The 26,966-nt window shown below is 41.9% G+C and overlaps 1 protein-coding gene across 1 annotated transcript in view; it reads left to right on the top strand.

The window, feature by feature from the left end:
• si:ch211-130m23.3 (uncharacterized protein LOC558547 homolog) overlaps positions 1-26,966 on the top strand; it is a 55,655-nt gene that overhangs the window by 16,179 nt on the left and 12,510 nt on the right. The window contains exons 2-4 of the mRNA XM_034594739.1: positions 8,719-8,791; positions 11,796-11,857; positions 12,156-12,240. Of these exons, the coding sequence (XP_034450630.1) occupies positions 8,719-8,791; positions 11,796-11,857; positions 12,156-12,240 (220 nt within the window). The remainder of the gene's footprint in view (positions 1-8,718; positions 8,792-11,795; positions 11,858-12,155; positions 12,241-26,966) is intronic.

Raw genomic sequence — 26,966 nt, forward strand, 5'->3', positions numbered from 1 at the left:
AATAGCCCTGTTCTGAAGATGCACTTCAATGTATAAAGGCTCCATAATCCTCCTGGTTGTTTGGGCTGTTGTCTCTTTTCCCCCCCCCTGCGTTGTTTTCCTGATGCCCTGCATATAAGATGAATTATTCAACATTGTAATGGGTCTATATTTGTCGTTGTTTATCTTGCCCTCGCCACCCTCATCGCTGCCCCACCACCATCCCTCTCCCAGCTTTTACTTGTCTCTCGTCGGTCTGTTGGGCAGGCCGAGTGGCTCCGTCCGCAGAGGATGCTCCACTTTAATGAATGGAGTGAAGTCATTTAGCAGGGCTCTTAATGGCACATAAAGCCCCGCTGCTAGGCTTGATTAATCAGGGAAAGTGTTTGGCTGTCACATACAGGGCTGCCCTCAGCAGGGGCAGCAGTTTGATCGTTGCACTCTCTTTCATGGCGGGGTCCCTCTCCGTTCTCGCCAGAGTGTTTTTCGGGGGGCCCGGGCTGTCGACGCTCGCCTCATCCACAGGTGGCATCTGTTTGATGATGGAGGCTTGATTGGAGACTTGGCTCCGCCGTTGGCCGAGCTTGATGAGCACGATAATGTCGATGATCCCACCTCTGAGTCAAAAACAGGGATCTGTGTTGCTCCTGTGGCCTGAAGCTCTGCGGTGAGAGGAAAGTGAGCAAGGATACAAACAAAGAGGAGTAAACGCCAGTTAACAACTTTTATCTCTCCATCACTGATCTAGACTCATCTTACTATGAAGGCGGTGGACTAAATACTAGAAACACAATACAGAATACAGTAACAAAGGCAATGGCAGCATGTTAAAGCTGAAGCAACGCAGCTGCACCGATAAATCAGCCAGGCCGGTATATCGGCCAACTTATTATTTATCAATGTTTACGTGTGTGTCCTCCAAAAAGGAATCATAGGGCAGAAATACTAAATTATCAGGCTGGAACATTGGATGTTTAAAAACTCCCAAATATTGATATCACTTTCATCCAGAAGATGCTCATATTGATGAGAGTGTAGGAAGCAATCGTCTGATTTTTGAGCATCTACACCTCCTTGACTTGTTGTAATGAAGACGGACCTCAACAAATCTGATCCACGTTGTTTTTTGTAAATTCAGCTTAGTATGGCTCAGCAGGATATGTCTTTGTACTTGTGGTTACTGCTGTCGCTGCCTGCGTTGCATCAGTCCCATACTGATGAAATGCAGACTGAGAAATCATGACATAACACAAACAAGCTGCATTAGCAGAAGATACACAAGCAGGCGCTGAATACAATACAGTTATTGAGATTTCTGACATGACAAAATATAAGCGCAACATTGTTTCAGTTCAGTTGTTTATTATCTCAGGTGGGAAACCTGACTTCCAGTCAGAGACAACCAAACAGAACTGTACAAAATATACATTTTATTTTTAATTTAAATAATATTTTTTAATTTAAATAATATTTCTTTCGACTAAGGTAAATTTTATTTATCATCTTGTGACTTCCACTCAGTGTTTCAACCCCCCCCCCCCCCCCCCCCCCACCACCACCACCACCACCACCAAGGGATCACTGTTTTAAATCTCCGTCCGTAAGATTTTAAAACTCACTGTGCGGGGGGTCATCTTTTCTGTCCAAGACAGATGTTGCCTGTGGAATCACCTTGTCATCCACCTTCACAATATCTTTCATCTGATTTTTCTCCTTAATATTTATATTTTCATACCAGGAAAGTAGAACAGATTGGATAGAAGATTTGTAAAACAAGGACATATTTTTCTGTCTACACTAAAAACATTTAACCTCTTTAGCAGGTACATTTTCATCCCTTTTTACTGACGATCTTAGAATTGGCTTCAAACTTTAACTTATTGTCTAAAAAATTGTACCAAACTAGAGTCTAATCTGTTGTGCAGACAGCTTTCTCAGCCTTTTGTGTCTACGAGAAATTTAAGGAGTTACTTTATTTCTCCTCATTGCTTTATAATTCTTTAAGGTATTCCATTCTGTTGAAAGCTAAGTGCTTCAAAGACACTATAGCTCTCAGCAGATACTTCACGGTGTCGCTTTTACTAACATTAGTCTTTGCTGTGAACACACAGCAGAGATTTAAGGTGGTAATTTAGTCTTTTGTAGTAGGTAAGCATATCCAGGAGATAATTACAATATTTCAACTGAGGGACGATGACTTAGTTCATTCGAGGATTACTTCTCCATTGTTATTACCTCTCACACAGAGCTCATTGAAATTCATTTATAAAAATATAATGACATTCAGTGCATACTCCTAAGCAGAGCCTCCCTGTGTACCTTCCAGTCTGTGCTTATTGTATGTTATGTTTTCAGCACAGCATGCAGTCATTTGATTTTTCTCTTAGAGGATGTCTGGTTCAGCCCGACTGAAAGAATAATTTTTGTGTTAATTTTCAGAAGGAGGTCACAGCAGGGTGCTTGGCTCACTGAGACACTATTCAGCAAGAATCCTCAACATTAGAATATGAAAGTTTAGAGATCTCATGAGGATTCATCTCGGGGCTCATCATGCTAGCACCCATCACCTCCATCCTACCCAGCTTCCTTTTTTTCCTGCCTCTCTAATCCCCCTTCTTCACTTTCTTCTCTTCACCAGAACCTTTCATCTCTCTCTGCTACGCTCCTGTTACCCCATCACTCTCTTTATCATATTTCCTCTCTCTGTCTGTAGTTTTCCTCCATTTTCTTATGTTATACCTTAGAAATTTAGAGCCAACATTTCCTATTTTTTAATTGGGCTGATGAGCTGATATTATTGGCGTTTATTTTTGCCCATATGCTGAATTATGAAAACCTTTATTCTTAAAAATGTTTTATTCATAGTTGATAAAGTAAGTGGTTTAACTGTAAAATATCAAGCCTCAAGAATTTTTTCTTCATAGAGGTTTTATAATTACATCTTAGAAATCATTGCCAAACTTTCTTTATACAGTCTATAAATCAGCAGATATATTTGAATTCTTTGGGATCAACATCAGTCCCCAAAAATCCATTTGGTCGCATAGGTTTCACTTTATTATCAATACAGTGTAAGAGTTATAATTGATTTGCAAGTAGCTGTTGAAAGCCATGCAGCAAACAACAGCTTTTCCTCAGGTGATGATGGAGACAAAAATAGAGCTAAAAGGAGCTGGTTCCATCAAAAACAAGACTCCAAATGAATGCTAATGTTAATCCAGGTTAATCCACTGTTCACCTCAAGAGGTTTACAAGGTAAATATCTCAGCGTTGCCTTCAAGTGGCCAATCATACACTTATGCAGGATTAAATGCCCAGAACTCATCCAGAAAAACAAAGTCACACCTCCGCTGCTGTACAGTTTGCAGCATGTGATCATCATGAGGACCAAAGAGAACAAGACGTCTTTATCTGACCACATTAATATTTAAATGATGTGCATAGGAAAGAATATACACCATACAGCGCTAACTCCAGGCGTATGTATCTTTCAGTCTGTCTCTGTACGTTATGTTTGCAGACACTTTCTCTTATGAACATCGTGAATGGAGCCCCGACGTTATGTTGTGGGGTTTTGTGTTAATTTTCAAAAGGAGGTCACAGCAGGGTGCTTGGCTCACTGAGACACCAGTCAGCGAGAATCCTCAACATTAGAATATGAAAGTTTACGGCTCTTACGAGGATTCATCTCGGGACTCATCATGCTAGCACCCATCACCTCCATCCTACCCAGCTTCCTTTCTCCAGTCTCCTCACCAGAACCTTTCATCTCTCTCTGCTACGCTCTTGTACACATATATGTCGACAATGTATACATGTACACTCATCAAGCTCTTCATCTATTATTCTCCTTTAAAATGACACCCAGCCTAAATTTACAACGTTATTCTCATAATATTACGACTTTATTCTTGTAATATCATGACCTCTTCCTCAATTGTTTTCCTCTTTAAATCAACACAATACTCTGTTGTAGAAAGTAACTCGACATGTAGAGAAAAATAGTCGCAGCTACAAAAGAAGAAAAATGTGACCTGTACTGGGCTGTTGTTTTTTCAGTACTGTGGGATGAGGAAATGCTGTTTACAACTATAACTGTTGAAGCAAGGTTGTGCTGCTGTATTGCACTTGTTATGAATCTGATGAAGAGGTAACTTATCCACAGTTAATGGCAGTGACATGTTTACTGGAAAGAATCCACACACTTAACATTTAATTTTTCCTGGTTAGATTTGTGTTGTTAGGCTGTGGCAGCACAGTAGCAAGTCTTGTAAATATGTCAATTAACGTGGCGATTCAGATCAGAAGTGTAATCACTTTTCCATTTCATCTTTTACAAGGGTGAAATAATCTGGAGCTAATCTATCACAGGCAAATCCAATCAGTGAAGCCATTGTCTGTTGTGATTTGACGCTCTGCCAGACTTTGATCGCCACGGCGGTAAATTGATTAGCAGTGATCTACTGGTCCCCACTAAATGCTGATCCCGTGAAAATAGGTTCACGTCTTCGCTTTAAACAGAAGGTTGTGGTTGAGCTATGAGATACTCTTCTTCTCTCCTTCCTGCCGCCTTCATTAAGCTGAGCTCCGTCTCCGAGTGTTCGGAGCTCGCCGGCTGTCTGGACCGGTGCAGATTTAGAGAAGCAGACAGAAATCAGCGTCGTCTCCGAATACGAATTTAATTAAATGTGACTCGCAGAAGACAAAAGCCACTTGAATCTGAAGGAGAAAGGGGTCAGGCGTTGACGTTAAAGTTCCCCTCTCTGCCCCACCTTCTCCACTTTTACCTGCTCGACATACACACACGCACACACACACGCACACACACACACACACAGAGGAAGCAAAGTGGGTGGCACCTGATCTCTTCAATCATCCTGCTTGCAGTTGTGATTAATGTGAATTGCTTCTTATTTACAATGCAAATTGCCAGGGTAGACGGCTCAGAAAAAAAAAAAAAAAAAACTCTTTAATTTGATGGTGTTTGTCCGACAGCAAGGGCAAACACCGAAACAGCTTTAATGTGAATGAACTAATGCGGACTCAGAAAGGTTCTAAGTGCCGCGGAGGCCTCCCTCGGAGCACTTCTACCTTAAAACCTAATGTAGAGATTAAATAAAGTGGCAGTTTGTTTAATGACAAGAGTCTTTGTAATGCTTCCTCTTCAATGTGTGAAGTTTAGAGGATGTTTTAACCTTGAACAGTGCCCCGTCCTCTAATCCTCAACCTTTATCTCCGCTCAGTATTTTCACTCTGTCAGTCAGCTGGGGGCTTTTTGTGTTATCAGCAGGAGGCTTTGACTGAACAAGTGGTAACCGAACAATGAGGAGTTTTAACGTTTTCGAATTCTATCACTCGTCTTTGAGGAAATTAGTAGTTTTAACTCAAAGTTCAATAGATATTGAAATGTTTTGCTGTCTGTTTATCAGTTCTATTCTCACTCTGCTTACCCCTGGTGCGTGTTGAATAAAAAGCAGATAGGATGGAGGGAGAGAGGAGTGGTTTTAATTCAGATTTTGTGCGTTTACAATCATCATTGCATTGAAAGTATTGTCTTTAAGGTCAAGGCAGTGAAAGAATGAAGACATGCTTCATTTTTCCTTCCCTCTGATCTCTTCTCCAAAACTTGCATTAGCCTTCTCACCTCTGATATCCTCTAATGTTTTTCTTTCTATTATTGAATCACCTCTCCTCGTACCGCTGCCTCTTTTCCCTCACTTCTGTCGACCCTTCCTCCACATCGGGGCCAAAGATCACATCTTATAGCTCCTGTGGAATCAATCGTAGGCCAAACATCTCTTGAATATCTTGAAAGGCAGCCACCAAGAAAGGCTGTGTTTTTGACTGGATACAAGCCAGTGTCTGCTGAGGACAAGCTTTCATCTCTTTATTCCCACTGATACAATTCATTTGTCCACTGCTTCCAATCAGGCTCATCATCGCAGACAGAGGTGACAAAAGTACACGTGTTCTTTACTCAAGTAGAAGTACAGGTACTTGTGTTGAAAAGACTGAAGTAAAAGTATAAACGTACTGATTGAACCACTTTACCTTATTAAAAGTATAAAAGTGCAGGCTCTGAAATGTACTTGAAGTATAAAAGTAAAAAGTACCCCTCTCTGAAGGCCATTTTTACTGGCTGTATCTGTGCAAAGCAAACTGAGACATTAATACAATTTTATATTTTTATTCAATTTGAACCTCTTACTTCCAATACAATAAAAAGCAATACACTAAAAACTCGAGTTAAAGCAAGCATAGATTTGTGAGCATTAAAATTTGTCCAGGAGGAAATGTAAGTAAGTATTCTTTATTAAAATAAAACCAGGGATGAGAATGTTTTGTTGCTCTGCTTCGTCGTCAACGTTATCAGCGTTGTTGGCTGATTCTTCACTTTCTTCCATGTTTGTCACAGACATAGGCACTGCGCTTCTTTTCCAGGTCTCCATCTCTTGTCTGTTTCATCTTTATACGCCGTGTTACATATGTTGTGCTTAATTTGCACTGATAGATATACAACAAGCAATTGTCTTTTCTGTGTTATTTCCCCATTCATTTGTAAATGTGAGGAGTACTAGAGAGCACAGATACTTGAGTTAAATTGTAGGGAGTAAAAGTAAAAAGTTGTCAGAAAATACTCAAGTAAAGGCATACCTGAAAAATCTCCTTAAGTACAGTAACAATGTGTATTTGTACTTTGTTAATTCTGACCTGATTGCACGAGATCTTCCAGTATCAATGAAAACTTGCAGCAGCGTGTCGTAATAAAAACAACGAAATAACAGGGCGACTCAACAAGTTTGTTTCTAGAGATGTTCAGTCTTGTACAGTGCCTGGGAAAAAAAAAATGAGATCATCTTTTATTCATGTTCAGTTGTCGAGGTGTCAAGAGTTTTGTCAAGCCTCTCATTGTTCCGTTAGCGCTGTCCCTGTGAAACACTCTGTCTCTATCTCTTTGGTTAAACATTACTGCCAGGCCACGGCGGAGAGGGAGGGATGGGAAAGAGGGAGGGAGGGAAAGAGGGAGGGAGGGAAGGAGGGAGGGAGGGAGGGATAGAGAGGACGTGGTTCCCTTCATCCTCTCGTCATTTAACAAACATGGCCCCTTAACAAAAAGAGTGCACGAGGAAATCAGGCGAGACAAAAGGAGAGAGAGAGAGAGAGAGAGAGAGAGAGAGAGAGAGAGAGAGAGAGAGAGAGAGAGAGAGAGAGAGAGAGAGAGGGTGATGAAGAAGAGAGATGGAAATGGAGGAAAGGGTAAAGGGGAAGGGGGGGGGTGTAGTAGCGTACCTGTGTGCGAAGCAGAAAGGTGTGCAGTCCATCATCCTCAGACAGGCAGACAGGGCCGTCTGGGGAGTTTATTTTTAACTCGTTATAAGAGGAGTCTGGACGGGCTGCGGCGGCCCGTTACCACCTTTCAGGGGGGCTCCAGGACAGCAGCTGTCCCGGCGTGACCATCCTTCTCGCCGCGGCAGTGCACATATCAACCATCGACACGTAGAGACAAGCACACATACACAGAAAAGCCTTACCTGCAGTTTTTTGTATCTGCATCATATCGATACGCCAATGATTAACAGGGGAGAAACTGTTATAATGATTTAATGTCATCTGTTTTGCATAAATCCCAGCTACTTCCAGCTACACGAGTGTGACAAAGTGATTCTGTCGTTTGTCATATTAAATAGTAAATGGTGTAATTTTCATATCTTTTGGGGGGTTCGGTCATACTGAGCCACTAATTAATCACTAAGCTTATAAATTATGGGTATTTTCACCGGTTTCTGACTTTAACAGTCAATGAAAAATGTATTAAATAATTCACTAACAATTTGCTAAATTAACACACTTGAGGTCCCATTATATCTCACTACACCAGCCTTTAATTGAGCATGCATTTATAGCCAAGTACATTATTATATTATTATACAGCACATCCCCAGGATATCAAAACACCTCAAAGTTATTTTTCTCTGTTGAGCAACTTACAAATCAAACCAATCAGCCCCCAACCTGGTTAATATTGTGTTTTAGAGGAAATGTGAGGATCAGACACAAATGAACATGTTTTCTTTGCCCTCACGGCCCTTTATGTCGTTACAGCAGACTGAATCTACAGGGCGCCATTCAGAGTCGGTGCGATCTGCTATTGATCTTATGTGGATCAGTGCCCATAGACCAGTGAACCCCTCAACCCCCCTGACCCAAGTTTTTTTTTGGTACCAGCACAGACGCACTGGGAGGGAAATTGATTAACAAATCAAGTAATGAATTCATACTGTGATCAAAGCTATGAGAGGAGCTCCGCAGAGATCCTGAAGCACGACAGCGAGGTGTTCCACAGTGTGGTCCCACGAAGGACGCTCCCACGTTGTTTCTTCCTCAAGTGTTTTTTTAGATTAAGCACACCACTGTGTGAATTCTACTTGTCTTTGAAGGGTGCCCTGCCTGTTGTTTCTTTCAGGCATTTGGGAGACGACTAGTGCTCCTAAGCTGTGGTGTGAAATTCTGTTTCTCATGAGATCTGTAACAGACTGTGACATCTCGTCCCGTCTCAGATCAGCGCACATTACTACATCCTGGGGCTGATTGGCAATTCGTATCCACACACGGGTTCCTCCATCTTTTTTTATTTTTAGGTGATCCAGAGAGAAACCACCTCAATCCACCTTAACGTTGACTGTCTGGATCTTAATGAACCCACTGACCCTCCTCTCTGTTCTCTGTGTTTCTGTGCAGGTTAGCTCTGTACGTCTACGAGTACCTGCTGCATGTCGGAGCACAGAAGTCAGCACAGACCTTCCTCTCAGAGGTAAGTCATGCTGTATTTGTTTGTGGGCCAGAGAGCGCGGGTCATGTACAGGGCTTCGTGTGTCCTCTGTGAGCGGTGGTCTTTACCCTCACACACTGTGTCCAGTAAGTGAAGCATTGAAGTATAGCCTGGCTGTGCAGTGCCGAGCCGAGAGGTTAGTGGCAGCAAACAAGCTTTTAAACATGAGTGTTACGTTTAGTGGGACTGGAGCCGGAGCACAGGGAGAGTTATTGCTCAGCCTGGAGGTGACGTCTTTCACTGACATCATCCCTGCTCAGCAGCCTCGTCTCTGTCGATCTCCCTCAATCTTATTCTTGTCCTCTTTTTTTCCTGAATTTCTCTTCTTTCTCTCTTTGCGATCTCTCCGCTCCCTCGCTTTCTCGATCTTTCTCTCCGCCGCTCTCCCCGAGCCGCGAGCGTGTCTTCACTGTAATTCAGCAGAGGTAAAAAGGTGACGGGTTGAAAACGAGGTTAGTTGATTCTGGTGCTTCGCTTTAAATGGCCGTAAATTACAATGTGGAAGACAGTGGCTGGAGGCTTGTTGTGCATTGGCCAGAAGAGAAGAACAAAGAGAGGGGGATGGAAAAGGTTACATCATCAGCTGGCACCAATGCTCATCACTCTAACTTAGTGTTTCTGCACGCACACACACAGACACACACCTCTGTTCCTCTCCTCTGTCATATCACTTGCTCGTTCTTCCGCGGATGTGAGAGATGAAAAGGATAGGCGGTGTCATGTTCAAGTGTGGGAACGCATTAGCCAAGAGCGCAACAAGTATAAACAGAGCTGCTTGTATACAATACACATGCAAACATATGCACGCACACATGCACAAGTACCACACTTGCACACAGCATTAAGCCATAATGTAGCTCTGACTGGAATAGCAAAAACATGGCTGTAAAGGCCTGTTATCCAATTTTCTATCAAGCACATCTGTTAACAGTGTATCCTCAGGCTCAGGAAACAAGAGCCCAGAAAGACGAGTCACGAATCAGACACAAATACCTGAACGCAAATAACAAATCACAGACAGACAGCTCAGAAGAAGAGGAGACAAGAAGCTGTCAAGCTAAAGCGATGGTTCGTAAAGTGATAACAAAAATACACTTTAACCTTAACAGCAGAAGGTTAAAATATTAGTGTGGGTAGAAAGAAAACTCCGCTTGATAGAGCTCTTTTTAAATCTCTTTTGGTGCAATGAGAGCAACCTCTGCAACACACAGCCCACATCTGCCAGTAATCACGCTGAAGGCGTCTCACTGAAGTGAAGGTAAATGAATGAACCTCCCGAGATCGCAGACCACAAGAAGACAGGATATGCGGGTGCAGTCGGGGCTATTTCTTCGACGCTTTCCAGATGAAGCAGGGATAAAAGAGCTCGCTAAAAAGTGTCCTGGCCTGAACTGTCTGCAATCGTGTTCAGACTCGGCTACAGCCAATTAAATGTCTTGCCCATTCTGCAACAGTTTTACCGAGGAGTCAATCCATCTCTACCATAGTGTATGGAAATGGCTGGTTGCCTATAATGTTTCATGTTAACCCCATGTCTTCAAGAGAACTGCCGAACCTAATGAGAACATGTCGGATAAACAAAGAGACGGCAGTTCCTGATTCCCCCCCCTTAAAAAAACTGAAAAGACTTCAAAGCCAGGCATTCCTTCTAAAAGTCACTGTGTCTGATCTGCAGCTGAGGTCAGGACAGTCTGATTGAAAGTGCGCTGATTCACTTTTTCCTGTTATGTTAGTGCTGGTTCACGCTGCCAAACAGTGCAGGTGGTACACCCGTCTTGTTCTTTCACCCATATGAAACATTTCAGCAGAGGAAATTGAATAAGATGGACACGAGATGACTTGAACGGTGGAAGATAAAAGAGTGATGTAAGTGTGTTTATAGAGAGAAGAGGCAGACGAGGCCTCACAGTCTGACGGCACTACAGTCTGACTGCTGCTCACAGCTGCTGCTCACACTGTGACATTGTGTGCAAACATAAATTGTCCCTGCTGCCGGTGACGTCAGTGCTCGCTCCTGTTAGTCGCTGACCTTGACCAAGGTGTTAAGGCATCACAATGCTTCAACCAAAGTGCTCGTCATGGTCAAACAGTGTCTGAAACACACCCCAACACACACACACACACACACACACACACACACACACACACACACACACACACACACACACACACACACACACACACACACACACACACACACACACACACACACACACACACACTCAACTTAAGCTGACACTCATTGTTGAAACTGATGAATGCTAATTGTTACTGTTGCTGCTCCTGTCAAGCTTTTTGTTCTTTCAATATTTCTGGTGTAAAATCCAATGAAGGACAGAATAGAGCCTTGAGTAAATACTTCACAGTTTTATTTGTGAATTAGAAAATAAACACACTGTGTAATAAAGGTATAGTTTTGCTTTTGGTTTAAAAACAAATAGAAACCATCCTTCACAGGCCTGATATGTATGGTTGCTTAGCGACTGGACAGTCGCTTTCCAAAACTGGCAGCCCATAGGTGTGAAAGAAAGGAAAATAAAGGGAGAAATGTTTTAATTGGAACTGTAAAGAAGAAATAAAAAGTACTGTCTGTGTGTTATATAAGTTTTAAGGAAGTTTGAATAAGAAGTGCAGTGGAAGCACAAGGACAGATAATGTGGGCGAGGAGCCGACCGAAGGGTGTGTGGGTTGTACAAAGGTTTGATTGGGCTCCTCGGGCTGAAACATCGCTCTGACCTCAAACACACAGACACACACACACGCGCGCTCACGCACACGCTCATTGTCCTGTACTTGTGAATCGACAAGCTTTTAGACACACATAGACTCACTTATCCACTTATGAATCCATGGTATAATTACATAATGGCGTGTATTAGGAATTCCCTCGCACCCTCTCCAATTGTAAAGAGCAGATAATTCAGATGTTTTTAATACCCAATATGTTTCTGAAGCATCTCATTCTCGCTCTCTCTTTCTCGTGTAGATCCGATGGGAGAAGAACATCACATTAGGAGAACCTCCGGGGTTCCTCCACTCGTGGTGGTGGTGAGTGTTTCTGTGTTGTGGAATGATTCGAGTTACAATCCTCCTCTTGCTGTATTTCATCGCTGACACCATTGAATGAATTTATCTTTCTCCCTCCTTCTCCCTTGTTCACAAATCCTAACACACAAAACACCTTCAGTCATCTATTGCAATATTGATAATAGAATCACACTCGTGCCCTCGATGCTGGATTACCCTGCCTCTAAAATGAACCATAATATTTATCTGTCGTGTTCTTCAGTGTTTCTCTTTTGTCATACTTCTGCTAATTGTGCGACTGCGTCTCTGTTTGTCGTAGTGTTTTCTGGGACCTGTACTGTGCAGCTCCGGAGAGAAGAGACTCGTGTGAACACTCCAGTGAGGCCAAGGCCTTTCATGACTATGTGAGTTTACAAGGAAGTAGCTTTCCCTCGCTCTTTGTGGAAATACGGCACTCTCCGATTAACACACATGAAAGTGTTCAATATCAAATAAATAGATATGAAATAGTATTAGATATGCCTATCGTAAATAAGTAATACTTGGATTTAATAAGTACAGTATATCATTAATATGTATTTTTTTTAAATACATATTAATGATATACTGTACTTATTAATAAGGATGAGACTTTTTGATTCCCCAACTTTTATCAGTGTCTAAACCCAGATCAATAAACTGAACTCTGTGGTTTTGATATGACCACAATTTACAAACTGGTTTAATCCTGTTAATCGTTTATCTGAAGGGTTTCTGAAAATGAACGCTTGTTGTGTGTGATAGAGTGTGTGATAAAGAAAAGGAGAGAACGTACTGTTTAAGTATTTACCTGCTGGTTATGTTCTACCCGAGCACTGCAGCACACACACACACCACACACACATATAAAGTATTGTGAGCATCAGGCCGGAGAGCAGAGTGGGCGAGCACACAGTGGCCCATGGTGGAAACATTGTTTATTGCTGTGCGCTCTCAGTGTGGCTCCACTTTCCTGCTGCAAAGTCCCCCACATTGGACGTTGATTCAGCCATGCGCCATCCCAGTACCCGGAATACAGCGAGCAGTGCCAGAGCCCTTGAAGTTTCAGATTAACCGGTGACTAAGAGAGAGGAAGTGTGGTGCTCCTCGCAGGAAGTTGCGAGGCAGAGTGAGGCGGAGTTGGGGGGAGACTGGGAAGTTTTTTTCTCTCCCTCTCTCTCTCCTGCTCGTTATATTGTTGTTTTCCCACTGTAGCCTGAAGTCTGACTCATCAGATTCGCCTGTTCTGTGGTTTATTGAGATGTATTGTTGGAAGTGCACAGGTCAGGGGTTTCTGCCTACACCAGCAGGATCGTCCCTCCTCCGGTCTCTCTCCCTCTCTGCGGTTCCCTAGCTCTTTCCTTTAGGCTTGCAATACTGCAGAACCAGTGTTTTCTCTCCTCTCTCCTCTCTTCTTGCAGTAGAAGTGTGTGTGCTTGTGTACGTGTGTGTGTGTGTGTCTGTATGCGTGTGCATACGCAGGTGATGCTGCTGATGCGGGCGATGATGATCAGGGTGATGAATAGGCACTCCGAGGACGAGGCAGTTATGGGATGATGTCATCCTAGCTCCGTCGAAAAAGGGAGCTGGAGGGCAGCTCGACCTCAGACCTAAGAGACAGACACAAAGAGTCGAATAAACATGGAGAACTTGGAGATGGAGAGAGTAAAAAAAAAAAAGGACAAGCAGTTGAACACGTCTGTCTGATTTATTAGTCTGACACCAAAAAGAACGAACAGAACACATCTACATCCATTATTTTCAATTGTTCCCAAGAAGACAACGTAGTTATCTTGTTCCTTCTTATCTGATCAGAATCAATTCAATTCAGAAATCATCCGGAATATATCTTAACGTCATTAGCTGAGGCCACAAGAAACGTTTTTATTCCTCCATTTCCTGCTGGGATCTAATCAGAGGATTGTAATTAGACCAATTGTAATTAGACCAAGGTCACTTTCAATCAACTGTTGCAACGCCGCGCCGCTTCTCAGATCCAATCAGAGGTATACTACCCACATATCTGCCACTCAATTAAAACAAAATGAGGGGACAACTGCGGTGGACTTGGTTGGAGAAAAAAAGTGGCGCGCCGTAAGTCGGTGCCGGCGTCGCTCTCCTCCAGTCTCCTGACTTTGAGACTGATGGAGATTTTAATCAGACATTTTGATGGTAATTATTTTCAGATTGCTAATTACTGAGTAAAGTCCTAATTAATGCCGGCGACACGCAGGAGCTTGTTGGCACCATCTTTGTGTTCCTTCTTTCCTGAGATAATTGATGGGATTGTGACAAGGCTGTCGACGGGATGTGTTCGCCTCTCCCAGGTTGAACTGTAAATACAGTTTGCTCTCTGATTTAAGAGGCTCTCCATTAAGTCTCTTTACGATGTTTTGCATGTGCTTGTGTACTTTATGTGTCTCTATCATATCGCTACATTTTACTGTCTGAGGATGGACTTCAAGGACATTAATACAGTCATCTAATGTTAAAAGGGAAAGAAAGAAAAGGCTGATGAACAAAGTGGGATGCCGAGTTATTGATTTCCATCCTCAGACGAGGCTTTTCAGGCATCAGAAAGGCCGTTTACAGTTCTGTTAAGTGCTTTGTAAATTGTGTTCCTCGATGCTCAATGAGTAGTTTCCATTTGCGAGAGGCCACGCAGTCATAAAATCAAGTTATTTTTAAACTCTTATGCTTGACCCGGAAATGGCCTTATTAGAGACAGAAGTCAGAGGCTCTCACTTTTCAATCTTTGAAGAAGAATCAACATCGAGGCACTCGGGTCATTTCAGGCTTTTCCTGATCTTGTCGTTGGTTAAAAAGTAATTACACTAACATTAATGTATTCATATTAATACAAATATATGTTGTACTTTTAGTCCTAAAATGGAGAGAAATGTGGTTGTAATTACATGTTTTGAACTGGTTCTTAGTATTTTCTCTACTGGCAATATTTTCTTTTTCCCACTAAAATGTAGTGATCTTTAACAAACTATGATCAAATTAAAGCAGAGCAAGAAAGAATCAAACCAGCGTGAAGCAGCTTGTACTAACTGTGGAAACAACTCGGCACTAGCAGCGTTACCTCGACTACACTTTGACATTTAGATTAATTACAAGAAACAAACTGTATGTGTTCTAAGTGTGACTTATTCTGGAGGCAGACTGGTGCTACAGAGGGACTGACACGTTAGAAACCTTCAGGGAGTTTGTGGAGAAGTGATGCAAAAAAAACAACAACCTCCAGAGTGAGCGATACCTGAGTCCTGAGATCTGGAGGTCAACAGCTTCCAACAGCCGTACTGGTTGAGCTGTGCAGCCTCCTGATAAGAACGGGCTTTCTAACCGTAACTAAGATGTTGGTTGAAAAATCACTCCTGATAGAATGAACGTTTTTTTTTTAAAACTGGGTATTGTGACAGAAAATATGATGTCAGCCATAATGTGGTTGTGAATGTTGTTTGTGAAAGCCTGAACATGCACAGTTACCATCATCACATAAATGTTTGTCTCATCGCTGTGTGTATACATTCTCAAAGAGGAGAAGTGCAATTGTTATTAAGTCAGCCAGAAAGCAAGAAGACAAATATTAGGGAAACGGGGACACATGCAGAATCAGCCAAGCGTGCAGCCTCACACGCAGAGCAGACACTCTGACAAGCTGGTGGATATTTCTACAGCGCATAATATTCAGAGAAACGTGTTTGCTGCCAGGTAAAGAAAATACAAATCCAATTTGTCAAATACTTCTACTTCATGTTGACTCCCGTACACTTTATGTTTATTTGCTGCAACTAATGATTATTATTTGATTTCGAGTATTGGTTTGGTTCATTTAATGTACACTGGCCAAGAACCCTCAATGCACTGCACCCAAAGAGAAGACGTGTACATGTGCTCTGAGATCTCTCAACCGCAGAAGAAAACCTCTAAAAAATGTAACGATAAAGAAAACAAGAAAACACATAATCTTTTTTTTTTTTTTTAAATCAACTGATGGCCCTTAATGTAAACTTAACCTATGTTCACCAAACCTGGTGGAATGATGGGGCCTGAACCTAAGGGGCAGATTCAGGATTATATTATAATATTTTCACCCCTGTCCATTTGTTTGTTCTTTTGTGTGTTTGTTTGTTTGTTTGTTTGTCTGTTAGTATTACAAGCAAAAGAAGTGTGCAGATTACTACAACATTTGGTGGAAGGATGTGAGATGGGTCAAGAAAGAGCCCATTAGATTTTGTGCAGATCTGGATAATGATCCGGATTAGGTGAATCAAATTAGGGAGATGCTCAGTTACTGTGCGGTTACAAATATTCCTTTCAACTAAATGAGAGAATGGATATTTTGCCTGCGTATCCCCATGGTTTATATCTGATCTCAATACATGCACTTACAATGGTGATAAAGTGGCCATTCAGCCTTTGCAGAGGTATGTGCTCTACTAAGTGCCATTCTAGTTTTGATGAAGACGTTTTTCACAAGAAAATAAAAAGACGTTTAGTGTACAGTATTTATTTCTGTTTTATCGTTTTAATACTCTCATTAAAGCTGTCGGATTTATTTAACCTCCACAGATCACAGATTTTATTACTTGGCAAACATTTGTAAAGCTGCAAAGAGAAAAAACTAGCTGCTGGCTGATTTAGTTAAAACAAACAAAGGGGTTGACAGATGGATGAACTGGAGGGTGAGCAGCGGACATAAAATGCACCGTGGACCGGCTGCAGTATTATAGCACAGGGAGTCAGGCTGGTATCGTCGCGTGGCATCACTGTGGGAGATAGCAGGCACACGGCAGTTAGAGGGGAAGAAGAGATCAAGAGGCAGTGCCAAGAGCAACCCCCTTTGATAAAAAAACTCTGTCTCACGCTGCCTGATATCACACTCACACTCACCCGCTCTGGAGACGCATTCACGACGGCCAATTTCGCAGCAAAACACACATTCTGTCTTTATTGTGCAGCTGAAAGGATACACCTGTTTATAAATAAGTAATAAAGACACGGGGCTGCTTTATTCATTTGCGTCCTGATGCACTGTCAGTGTTTGATATCTGTGGAAACATAATGCACTGTGTTGTTTGTGTGTGTGTGTGTGTGTGTGTGTGTGGGGGGGGGGGGGGGGTTGTGTGTGTGGGTGAGGCTGGAGGACATGAAGGCGTGGTGACCCTGGGGTTTAACTGAAAACAACTCCTTTCTGCAGAGAGAAACATGTAGTGTACAGTGTAAGTGCAGCGTGACACTAAACAGAAGGACGCTCATTCATTCATTTGACCATGGACAGGTTTTTTCTTTTTTTGTGGTTTTCTTTTGTACAAGTGGGGTTTTATTCATAAAACTGGTCTTTACTCCTGATTCACTTCTGATTGTTTTCTGTCAGTTCATGTTTTGCAAATGTAATAACGCAGTGCTGACGGAGAGTTGCAATAGAAAATGCTGTAATGTTTAAATTGTTAATTATTTATGTTTAATTTCAATTTTGGCACCATTGCTCGCTAAAATGTCCACTAATAACCAGGAAATATCAAAATGTAACGAGCAGATTACCATGAAATTCACTGATCACATTCACGCTCCCTGGAAAATAGACTCTATCTGTTTTGCTCAGGTTTTTTTTTTCCATTTTGCACACAAGATTATCTAATTATTGCTTCATAATCTAACAGGTTTAATCAACTTGTTTTTGTGTTTCCAGTCTCTTTCACACAAATTGATCCAATTTAAAGACTTCTTGCTTTTTTAATCAGTGATCTTTTCTACATGAAATAATTGCATTGAAAACGACCATCCAGAGCCCACGTCAAATCAAATACAGATTTTGCCTTCACATCCTGACATCCTTGCCGCCATGTTATCGACTATGGGACCTTCTTTCCCCTGAAGTTGTCGTCTCAGGCAGAGCTGCCTCCTAACAAGCTCCACCAGTTCAGTTCCCAGCAAAGGTTTTCTAACCTGAGCTGAACCATCTATATCTTGTTTTTCTTCCGAGCCTCAGTAACATATTGTCACAATTACCTGCAGCTGCATAAAGCTTGAGAAGAAAGTTTCACTGCTCACTGGAACTAATTTCGCACTGATTATCCGTTCCCTAAACTATTTCACTGTGGTGCCTGCAGGCAATATTTGAGCCTTACTTTTATTAATTAGGAAATAATACAACACATATTGAAAAGTCCAAAGTCCATAGATATGTTCAGAGAAGCTGACTGCAATTATATTTTAAAAAATCTCTAAGATCCTGGGGCTGATGTTTTATTATTTGATTTAGAGCCCGACTGATTAATCGATATTATATCGTTTGATATGAGGCTCAATATATGGGTCAATATGAAAACTTTTTCAGAAAAGATGTTTGCGGTTACATTTGGTGTCCAAAATTATGTTTACTCTCTTGATTTATGTTATATATATTTGGTTGTATTTTCCTTTTCTTTTTTTTTCTTTTAAATCAAAAATCTTTATAGTTAAACTTTAAAAAAAATCAAGCCTCAATTACCATTGTTTGCCAGAAATGTTTGATAAATATTCAGTAATCATTGCCATTTCTTTTAAATTTAAATGTATTCTTTATTTGAAAAGGGACAATGTATATTAATGTATATTAATCAACATTCATACAAAAGTAAATAGCTGAAAGGCTAAATTGCATTGTCAGTGCCTTTGCCAGATGTTGATGTGGATCCTGCAGTGATAAAACATTGCAATAATAATAATACAATGATAGAGTTTTAACAAAAAGCATCATTATGAGTCATTTACTGTACGTCGATTTGTAGAAGTACAGTCCTGGAAAAATATCAGCTGCTTGTCAAGACACCATTTCTTAATACTGTTGGTACCAGAAGTTTTTTACTCCCTGACATCGGCCCAAAGAGTCCGTCAAGCTCTAAAGTGGTTATAGATTAGCATAATCCAGTCATGATTGGGAGGCCTGAAATGCAAACCTGTTTGTGTGCTTGTGTGTGTGTGTAAGCAGTGTAAAGACACAGAGCTTAACAGAGAGGACAGAGACAACCTAGAAACAGAGACTCTGTTGGCTCCAAGCATTGTGGGTAACAAGCTGATTCCAACCAGTTGAGAACCAATGGGGGTTGGGGAGACCCCCAGTCTGTTTCCAGGGAAACAGAGCGCTCTCTGTCTCATCCTCCCTCCGTCTTTCTCTCCCTCTCTCTCTCCCTCTCCCTCTCTCGCTCTCTTGCACACTCTCCCATGTTCCTTCTTGGCAGTGTTGAGGAGGAGGGAGATGTGGAGGTGACTCACTGTAACATCATTGCCATGGCAATGAAGAGTAAGCTGAGTGAAGGTGGATGGAAGGGAGAAGCAGAGCAGGGATTTCCATATAGGTTGAGCAGAGATGGAGATGATTGTCGTGTTCTGTAACAGAAAAACTAAACGAGGGACATTTCAGTGACTGTGAACGCTGAGCTGCTGCTTAAAGCCTGTTCTATGTCTCTGGCTTTCTTTGGAAAAACATTACAATCACTTGTTCTGTTCCTTCTGCTTTTTCCCCCCTCGCTCTCTTCACTGCTTCATCGCCGCTCTTTCACATCAGTATTTTTCCTCCTCTTCATCCCTCTCGGTCCCCGCTCTCTGTCCTACTACATTCCTCTTTAAGTCTCTTATCGTCTTCCTTCCTCTTTCGCTGGCCTGTTGCGAGCTCAGCCCTCTGGTCTCAGAGGAATGTGTTTTCCAGTGGCCTGTTGCGCTGAGTCATGTCACATGCGTGTTTGGACACGCCGAGGCGGAGTGTTTATGTGATGTTAACATATGCACGCCTTGCTGCTCCGCGGTGGGCCGGGGCAAAGAGGAGGGTGTGGTGCAGAGTGGAGGAGAGAGGTTAACTGAGGGCAGGGAGAGACACGAGGGTGTTGGAACAAGAACAAGCTCAAACACAGTTGGATACGATACAGGAGAGTCATTTCTAGCTTGACTGCAGTTATTATTATTATTGATTATGAAGATACGGGGGCTAAGTCAGAAGCATATTTATGTGTCTGTCAGAGTAAAGGTGCCACATCAGCATCACCCAGAAAGCTTCAAGAATATTTCTGGTTAAGTCAATTTTTGTACATTGGACTCTGTCTACTTTAAAGTGATGCTGCTGTAACCTAAATTGCACGACTGTTCTTTGATGACATACATTATGCTGGTTTTAAAATCACATTTATTACCAAAGTTATCAAATAAAAATATCTACATTTATTTGTTGAACGTGGCTCATAATGTTGCTTAGTGTTTCAAACTGTCTTGGACCTTGCAGGACCAACGCTTACGACGAATTCCCCGTTTCGGACGTCTCTGTTTCATAAGATTTATACTTATTTCAAAAAGTTAACAGCCTCTAATCAAAGGTGGGCAACCCCCCTTCACCATCGTCCGCTCGTAGGTGGGAATCTGGGAAGTTATGCTCATTTTCAAATCCATGCTGAAACTAAACCCTTAATCTACCATTCAGACACGTCCCTCATCTCCTGCTCTTTCATGTCCTCAGACACAGTAGTTTCTGCCTCGGCTGTGTCTGTGACACACAGCTGCTGCTAGAGTCGTCTCTCAGCTAGACAACCAGGATAACTTTGTGTTAGCTCGCTTGTTGGTATGTCAAATGTGTACATGTGTGTCTATGATGTCTGTGTGTGTGGAGGTGGGTATGTGATGTTTCTTAGCCCCGCCTCCCACCACTGCACTCGAAAGGTATTTATTGAATTTCCCAGTCGAGACACCTCAGCCAAAACTTAGGGGGTCTTTCCTGACCCATTTGGGAGGAAAGTTATGGAACTGCCGTAAACGTTTACACAGCAGAACGCTTACAGGTTGTGTGTGTGAAAGGGATTATTGTGAATGTTCCAGAGATTGAAGTGTGGAAGTTGTTTTGGGACTACGGAGGCTGAGCAGCATGGCAGAGAGAGAAATGCTGACACATTCAGACTGGCACGTTTTCTCTCTGACCCCAACTAACCCCCCTGTATTTTTTCTGCTGTTGTACCCACCCATATCCCTTATCTGTCTCTCACTCCTGCCTCTGGCCCTCCAGCACTAGAAGGAGATAAGACACTGAGTGTGACTTCACGCAGTTTCTTCCAGTGAGCTTGGATTGATGAGTTTTTTGTGTCTAATTCCAATCTCCTGTTTAATTTCTGCAGTTGCAAAATAAAAGCATCACTATTCGGTGTTAAAGATCAGGAAAACGTCTGGATTTCAGGCGGATCGATATTCTCAATCAGTATTCAATATTCTATTCTATCTCGTATCGATCTGGGAGATGGAAAAAAACGCGATATATTCTCATCTTCATTTCAAGCTGTGTTTTTTAAATCTTCCCCCGTGTCTGTCGACCCTCTTCTCTTCTCCGTGTTCAGTCCATCTCCCCTATCTGCCCTGGTGTCGTTAAACTACGTGAGATAGAAGTTTGTCTCCCGCACCACAGCCACTATCATTTTCAGCTCTGTACGTGTATCTGACAGTGCATCAGCTCGCGGCTCCACCTCACATAGTATACAGCTGCAGAGATGTCTACGGGGGTCGATAATGACATCAGCGATAAAGGAAATACGTGCATGGACCCCCACCTCCTGTGCAGCTGATATCTCCCTAACTGTAATCACCGGGTGAGGCCAAGTAGATTAGTGTTGTGCGTCCACCTGGTCATGTAACGGTGCAGGTGATTACCAGGTAACATGGGAATGGTGCTGTATAGGATATTGTGATAAGGACTGAAAAGATTGAAAACCTTTATGGGTGACACTAATGTCTTCGATGTTTGACCCTGACCACCATGTTCTCAGAGCTCAGCAGAGTAGTATTGAGCTACAGTATGATTTTGTCAACAGTGAAACGACCAACACTAAAAATACAGTCTCTCTTACACTCTCTGACCATCCTACCTTCTCTGTGGCCTTCAGGTCCAAGCCCAGTGCTTTAGTGCTTTCTCCTGAAGACAATAAAGGTTGACAATGGGTGATGTTCACTTGCAGTTTTATAAATAGCTTGGTAATTACATAAAACAGCTGCTCAAATAAAAGGTCCCTACGCAGACTTGTTAGTAATATTAATTCATTCATAAACGAGAACTACCTAAAATGACTTGACATGTACTTTTACTTTTTAGTTTGGTCCATGTCCCATCTACAAACAAGGAGGAGGTGGGGGTTAGGACCTGTGCTGCACCCAGCCAGCAGGAGGCAATCTTTGTTTTTTTACACGCAATTGGTGACATTAACAAATATACTCTATATTTACACTGTTGTCGAGTAGACCAAACCAACAAAATCAAGACCCAGCTTTAAAGAAAGTGGAATTTCACCCACAGCAACCTGGGTTTGACCCAAAGTTAACATACAACTAACATACAAACACATAGTTATAGTCATATAACTCATCTGACAGCTTGAACTCCGCCACAGTCTGTTGCCGAACACCAGAGATCTGAAGTTCACACGGAGAGTGTTTTATTCACCCGCTGCATCGTCAGTGTAGCATATGGTGTGTTTTGGTTAAGATGTGAGCTTTGAATGCCAGAGGGCGATTTTAAGCCTATCTGCCTTGAAATTAAAAAGTGAGTCTGGCTCAGGATTGGACAGTGGTGCTTGTTGATCTGTCTGTGGTCGCCACGGGAGACTGTGAATAATACATGTTCAAAAGCAGCGCACATCCATTCTCCTCTCTGTGCTGCTAAAACACACGTCTTCTCTTTTACTGTCTTCCCTGCTTTCTTCTTACTTTAAGTTCTTAGTATATAGACGTAAACATGTTGTTGACAGTGACTTACAGACAACAAAGTTTGAGTGTGTGCATATACACTAATGTAGAAATCAATTTTCCTATTGTGTTTCCACTTAAACTTAAATGTGCGAGCGAGAGAGAGGGAGAGGGGGAGAGAGAGAGAGAGAGTTAAGACTTGGTTTTAGGGTTAAGATTAGGATTATGTTCAAGAGTAAGCATGTGGGGAATGCATTATGCCAATGAGTGTCCTCACAAAGTCAGAAGTACAAACCTATGTGTGTGTGTGTGTGTGTGTGTGTTCAGGAAGTGGACTAATGGCATTTGAGAGGATGGAGGGAGCTGGAAAGAGGGAGAGGGAGGAGGAGCAGTTCCTTCCTGTGTGGTGTGTCATTTGTAGATCCTGTTGTTCAGCGGGTGGCCCTGAGACTCAGTGGTAACCCCTTCAACCCCCCCACCCCACCCACACCCCACCCCCCACTGGCCCCACCCAACTGCTCTGTGAAGACACCTAGAATAAAAAATGAACTTGAAATTTGTGAACTTGCATTTTTACATTTCTGTCCCAGTGCTCTCGCTGCTTTGTCCCTCTGACACTGTTCACTTCACTGAAAATTATGTTATTTATGGCCCAAGTCCCACCATGAACTCTGTCAAATGTTAGAACTGAAACACTTCAATCAATTAGCCTATCAACATCTTTTGATGATGGAATATTTCAACTTTATAGTCATTGTTTCTAACAAAACTGTCAAACATTCTGTGGTCCAGCTTACAGATGTAAGGATCTTTTCTAACTTTTACATCTCAGTAAACCCTTGGACGGTTGATCTGTACCGTTCTAGGGGAAACGCTGCCTGTTCATTGTTACTAAATACAAATAAAAAATTGTTCCCAGCTCTACAGTCTAATTTTTAAAAACATCTGGTAGCTGCAGCTTTCCAAAATTACTACTCAAGCAGGTGTTTATACTAATGCATTTGTTAGGGACACATTTTTTTAACTAGAGGATACATATACATTTGGTTAGCTGGTTAATATTTACTGCAGCAGGAGAATAATTACATCACCCACTCATTGTAATGAAGGAACTTGAACACGTGCAATGACTTGGCTTGTTCTTGGTTTGCAATGGAGAAATATCGTGTTTGATACACAGTCAGTGTTTGTTTGTGGGGTCAATTCATTGTTAGCTCCACCACGGAGGTTATGTTATCACCCCTGACCGCTGGTTTGTTTGTGGATTGATTTGTTTGTTTGCCAGCAGGATTACGCAACACACTATTGAACAGACTACTTAACTAAAGTAATTTTAGATTTGTTAGACAATCACACAGCTTTAAAACTGCAATGATATTCCACATTTTACGTATTGGTTTTGACAAGCTGGGCACAGGCTAACAAATCTAAAGTGAAGCCACTTGAAACTTTATATAAACGCACTCCTAAAGTTTTAGATCAGACACCCACGAGCAGCTGTCAACTTTTAAATGCACATCGACTTTTAAGTTGGGAAAAACCTTTTGTTTAGTTCATAAGATATTACACAACACCGCTCCGCCTCCACCGAAGACATTTGTTGTGTTAAGAGCATGGGCACTCAAGAGTGAGAGGGGACTGTATCATTCCCACTCGAAGAAGTGCTTTTTGTCAGTCAGCGTTCTGTGTCACAGCATCTAAAGAATGGAATCTGCTGCCAGAGCAGATAAGAGAAGTAAATACTTATCGTTCTTTCACTCGTCAGCTGAAGAAATGCACATTAGACTTCTGACTGCCTACTGACTCTTGCTGCCTGCCTGCAGTTTGTCTTTGTTGGTTTCTACTTGCTGTGCCTCATATGTTGTGTTGTTACTTATTGTTGTGCATTGTACACGTCTGAATATTAGTCTGCCTACAGTATATTGCTTGTATGTGTTGACTATAACAAGTCATTTTATTTCAATTTTAGGTTGCCATTTTAAAAACCAGGCCAGGAACAACAGATGGAAATTAGCCTGCTGAGCTAACTCTGGCTCATTTACACTCATTTAGCTGTTGATTAATGAGCATCGTCCATGTCAAATAAACAGATAAATGAAATGGATGCAGACAAAGGAGCATTCTGAGATTGGAATTTTAATTTGACATTGCAAGGAATAATTCATGGATATTAAATCAAATAAATGGGGCCTATCTAGAGGACTGATGACTATGAGTGTGTGTAATTTGGTTGAGTTTGATTGAGGTTAAGGGGACTGTTGGGCCCTGCCAGAGGTTTGCACTCTACTGAATGCCACTCTTGTTGTTTTTTAAATTTTTTTCATGTTGACAGTCAGAAAGAATATAGACTATTGCAGCGCTTTCCTCTTGAGAGAGACAGAGTTGATTTTTGTGAGAAGCAAGAGAGCGAGAGAGAGAGAGATGGACACAGACAGCCTTTTGAGATTCCACTCACGCATCTCTGAGGGTCTCTCAGTCTCTGAAGTATTGAATGAAAATGGCTTCTTGCCTTTTCGCACACACACACACGCACGCACACATGCACAATGTACGTATGCATGCATTATGCACACACATTAGCGGCGAACACAATCAGTAAACATATAGGCATAAAAGAGTTTGTGAGTTATCTCATTAAGTATTACTGAGCCCTTTAGTCTGATGGGATTAGTGTAGTGTGAATGCAGTGCGCTCAAAGTCTGATTAGGTTGCAAAGTAGTGAAATTGCACAACATTTAAACGTCTGCGGCTCCTTCAGCTCTTTTCGTGTTTTCTCCAGGAGGGCACAGCATGTTTTTATTACTTTACATAAAATGTGTTCTGCGCAATTTTCTTCTCGTTCTTAATGAGTCAGCTCTCTTTTCAGCACTCGTTCCACAGTCATGTAAAGCTGAGCATGCTGGGTAAGGCAGCGCTGTTGTTGTACATCAGTCAAGTGCGTCATGTCTGGAGCACGTTGGTGATAGAAGCTTGGCCGAAGGTTTTCTTACTCGTCTAAACCTGCACTCATAACTTCACGTCAATCTCGCATGACGTCATTTTGATGGTGTCATACAGTTTGATTCATTTACTGCAAATTTGGACCATTTCTCTTTGTGGTGTTTTTATTACCTCCAGCAAAGAGCTCATGTTTTCGCCCCTGTGTGGTTTGTTCGATGGTTTGTTCGTAAGCAAGATTACACAAAAACAAGTTAACGGATATCCTCGAAACTTGGTGGAAGGATGCGATGTGGGTCAGGGAAGAGTTTAACATTTAAAAATAGATCAGGATCAAAGAAGGGATCCGGGACTTTTTTTTTGTTCACATTCTTTAACATTGCAAGATTATTCAAAGTTTTCCTTGGTTTCTCTGAGACTAATTCATGGATCTTGATTTAAAAAAAAATTTAAAGACATGTTTAGGGGACATTTATTTATGAGTGTGTGCAATTTGGTAAAGATCTACATAAAAATCTAGATCTAGTGAATTTAAATGTGGTTTTATATGGAGACTGTTTGGTCTTGATGGATGTATATGCTCTACTGAATACCATTTAAGTTTGTTTGTTGGTTTGTGTCTTTGGAGGGATGTGACACGGGCCAAGTAGGAACCCATTAAGTGTTGCTGTGGATCTGGACGAAGGGGCAGATCCAGGATTTTAGTTTTTTACTTTCTTTATCATTGTGATATCTGGTGGTGGGTGTTTTGTTTGTTTTGCTTTGTTTTTAGTTTTACAACCAGAAGGGCCCTGTTAGCCCTTTGTGGAGGTTTAAGCTCTGTACTTCTTGTGTTATCTTAGTGATGCTTTACCATCGGAGGAAAATGTTGCGCACAGACTCTATCAACAAAAATATGAATCTTTAGTCCACATGGGAAAAGAGACTCTTTTGTCTTCATTAGTTTTTAAAACCTGGAAATCAGGATCCACTTTTCCTTTTTACCTCCTTTTACCCCCTTGATTCTGTCCTCATGGAGGATGTCAGCGATGTTGTCTTGTGTTGTACTGTTAGTCTCGATGTGTAAGTCTCGATGTAGCGTTCTCCTGTTGGTTTGAATAATTCATGCAGAACAATGAGTTTGCCAGGAGATGCAAGTGTTCATCTGAGGACAAGCTGTGGCTGTTCCACGGTCTCCGGTTTCATCACAAACACCTCGTGGTCACAACACCAGTGACTGTGACCAAAGGGATCACAGCTCACATCGAGCCACTAAGAGCAAAATGTTCAACAAGTCAGTGACTCGTAGACAGACAGATTGATCGTCTGTTTTCAAACTCTAACAACTGAATCAAGTCTCCCGTCGTCTCTGTAAAGACGACAGCGACGGAGAAGAACGCGGCTAATCAAGGGAGAAGGAGCAAAACTCTGAAACTGACAAAATAGATAGAAAGAAAGTTGAGCTAAAAGAAAAGGTCAGGCAGTGAATGCAGTCCTG

Source organism: Hippoglossus hippoglossus, chromosome 9 (assembly GCF_009819705.1).
Source record: "Hippoglossus hippoglossus isolate fHipHip1 chromosome 9, fHipHip1.pri, whole genome shotgun sequence".
NCBI classification, from domain to species: domain Eukaryota; kingdom Metazoa; phylum Chordata; class Actinopteri; order Pleuronectiformes; family Pleuronectidae; genus Hippoglossus; species Hippoglossus hippoglossus.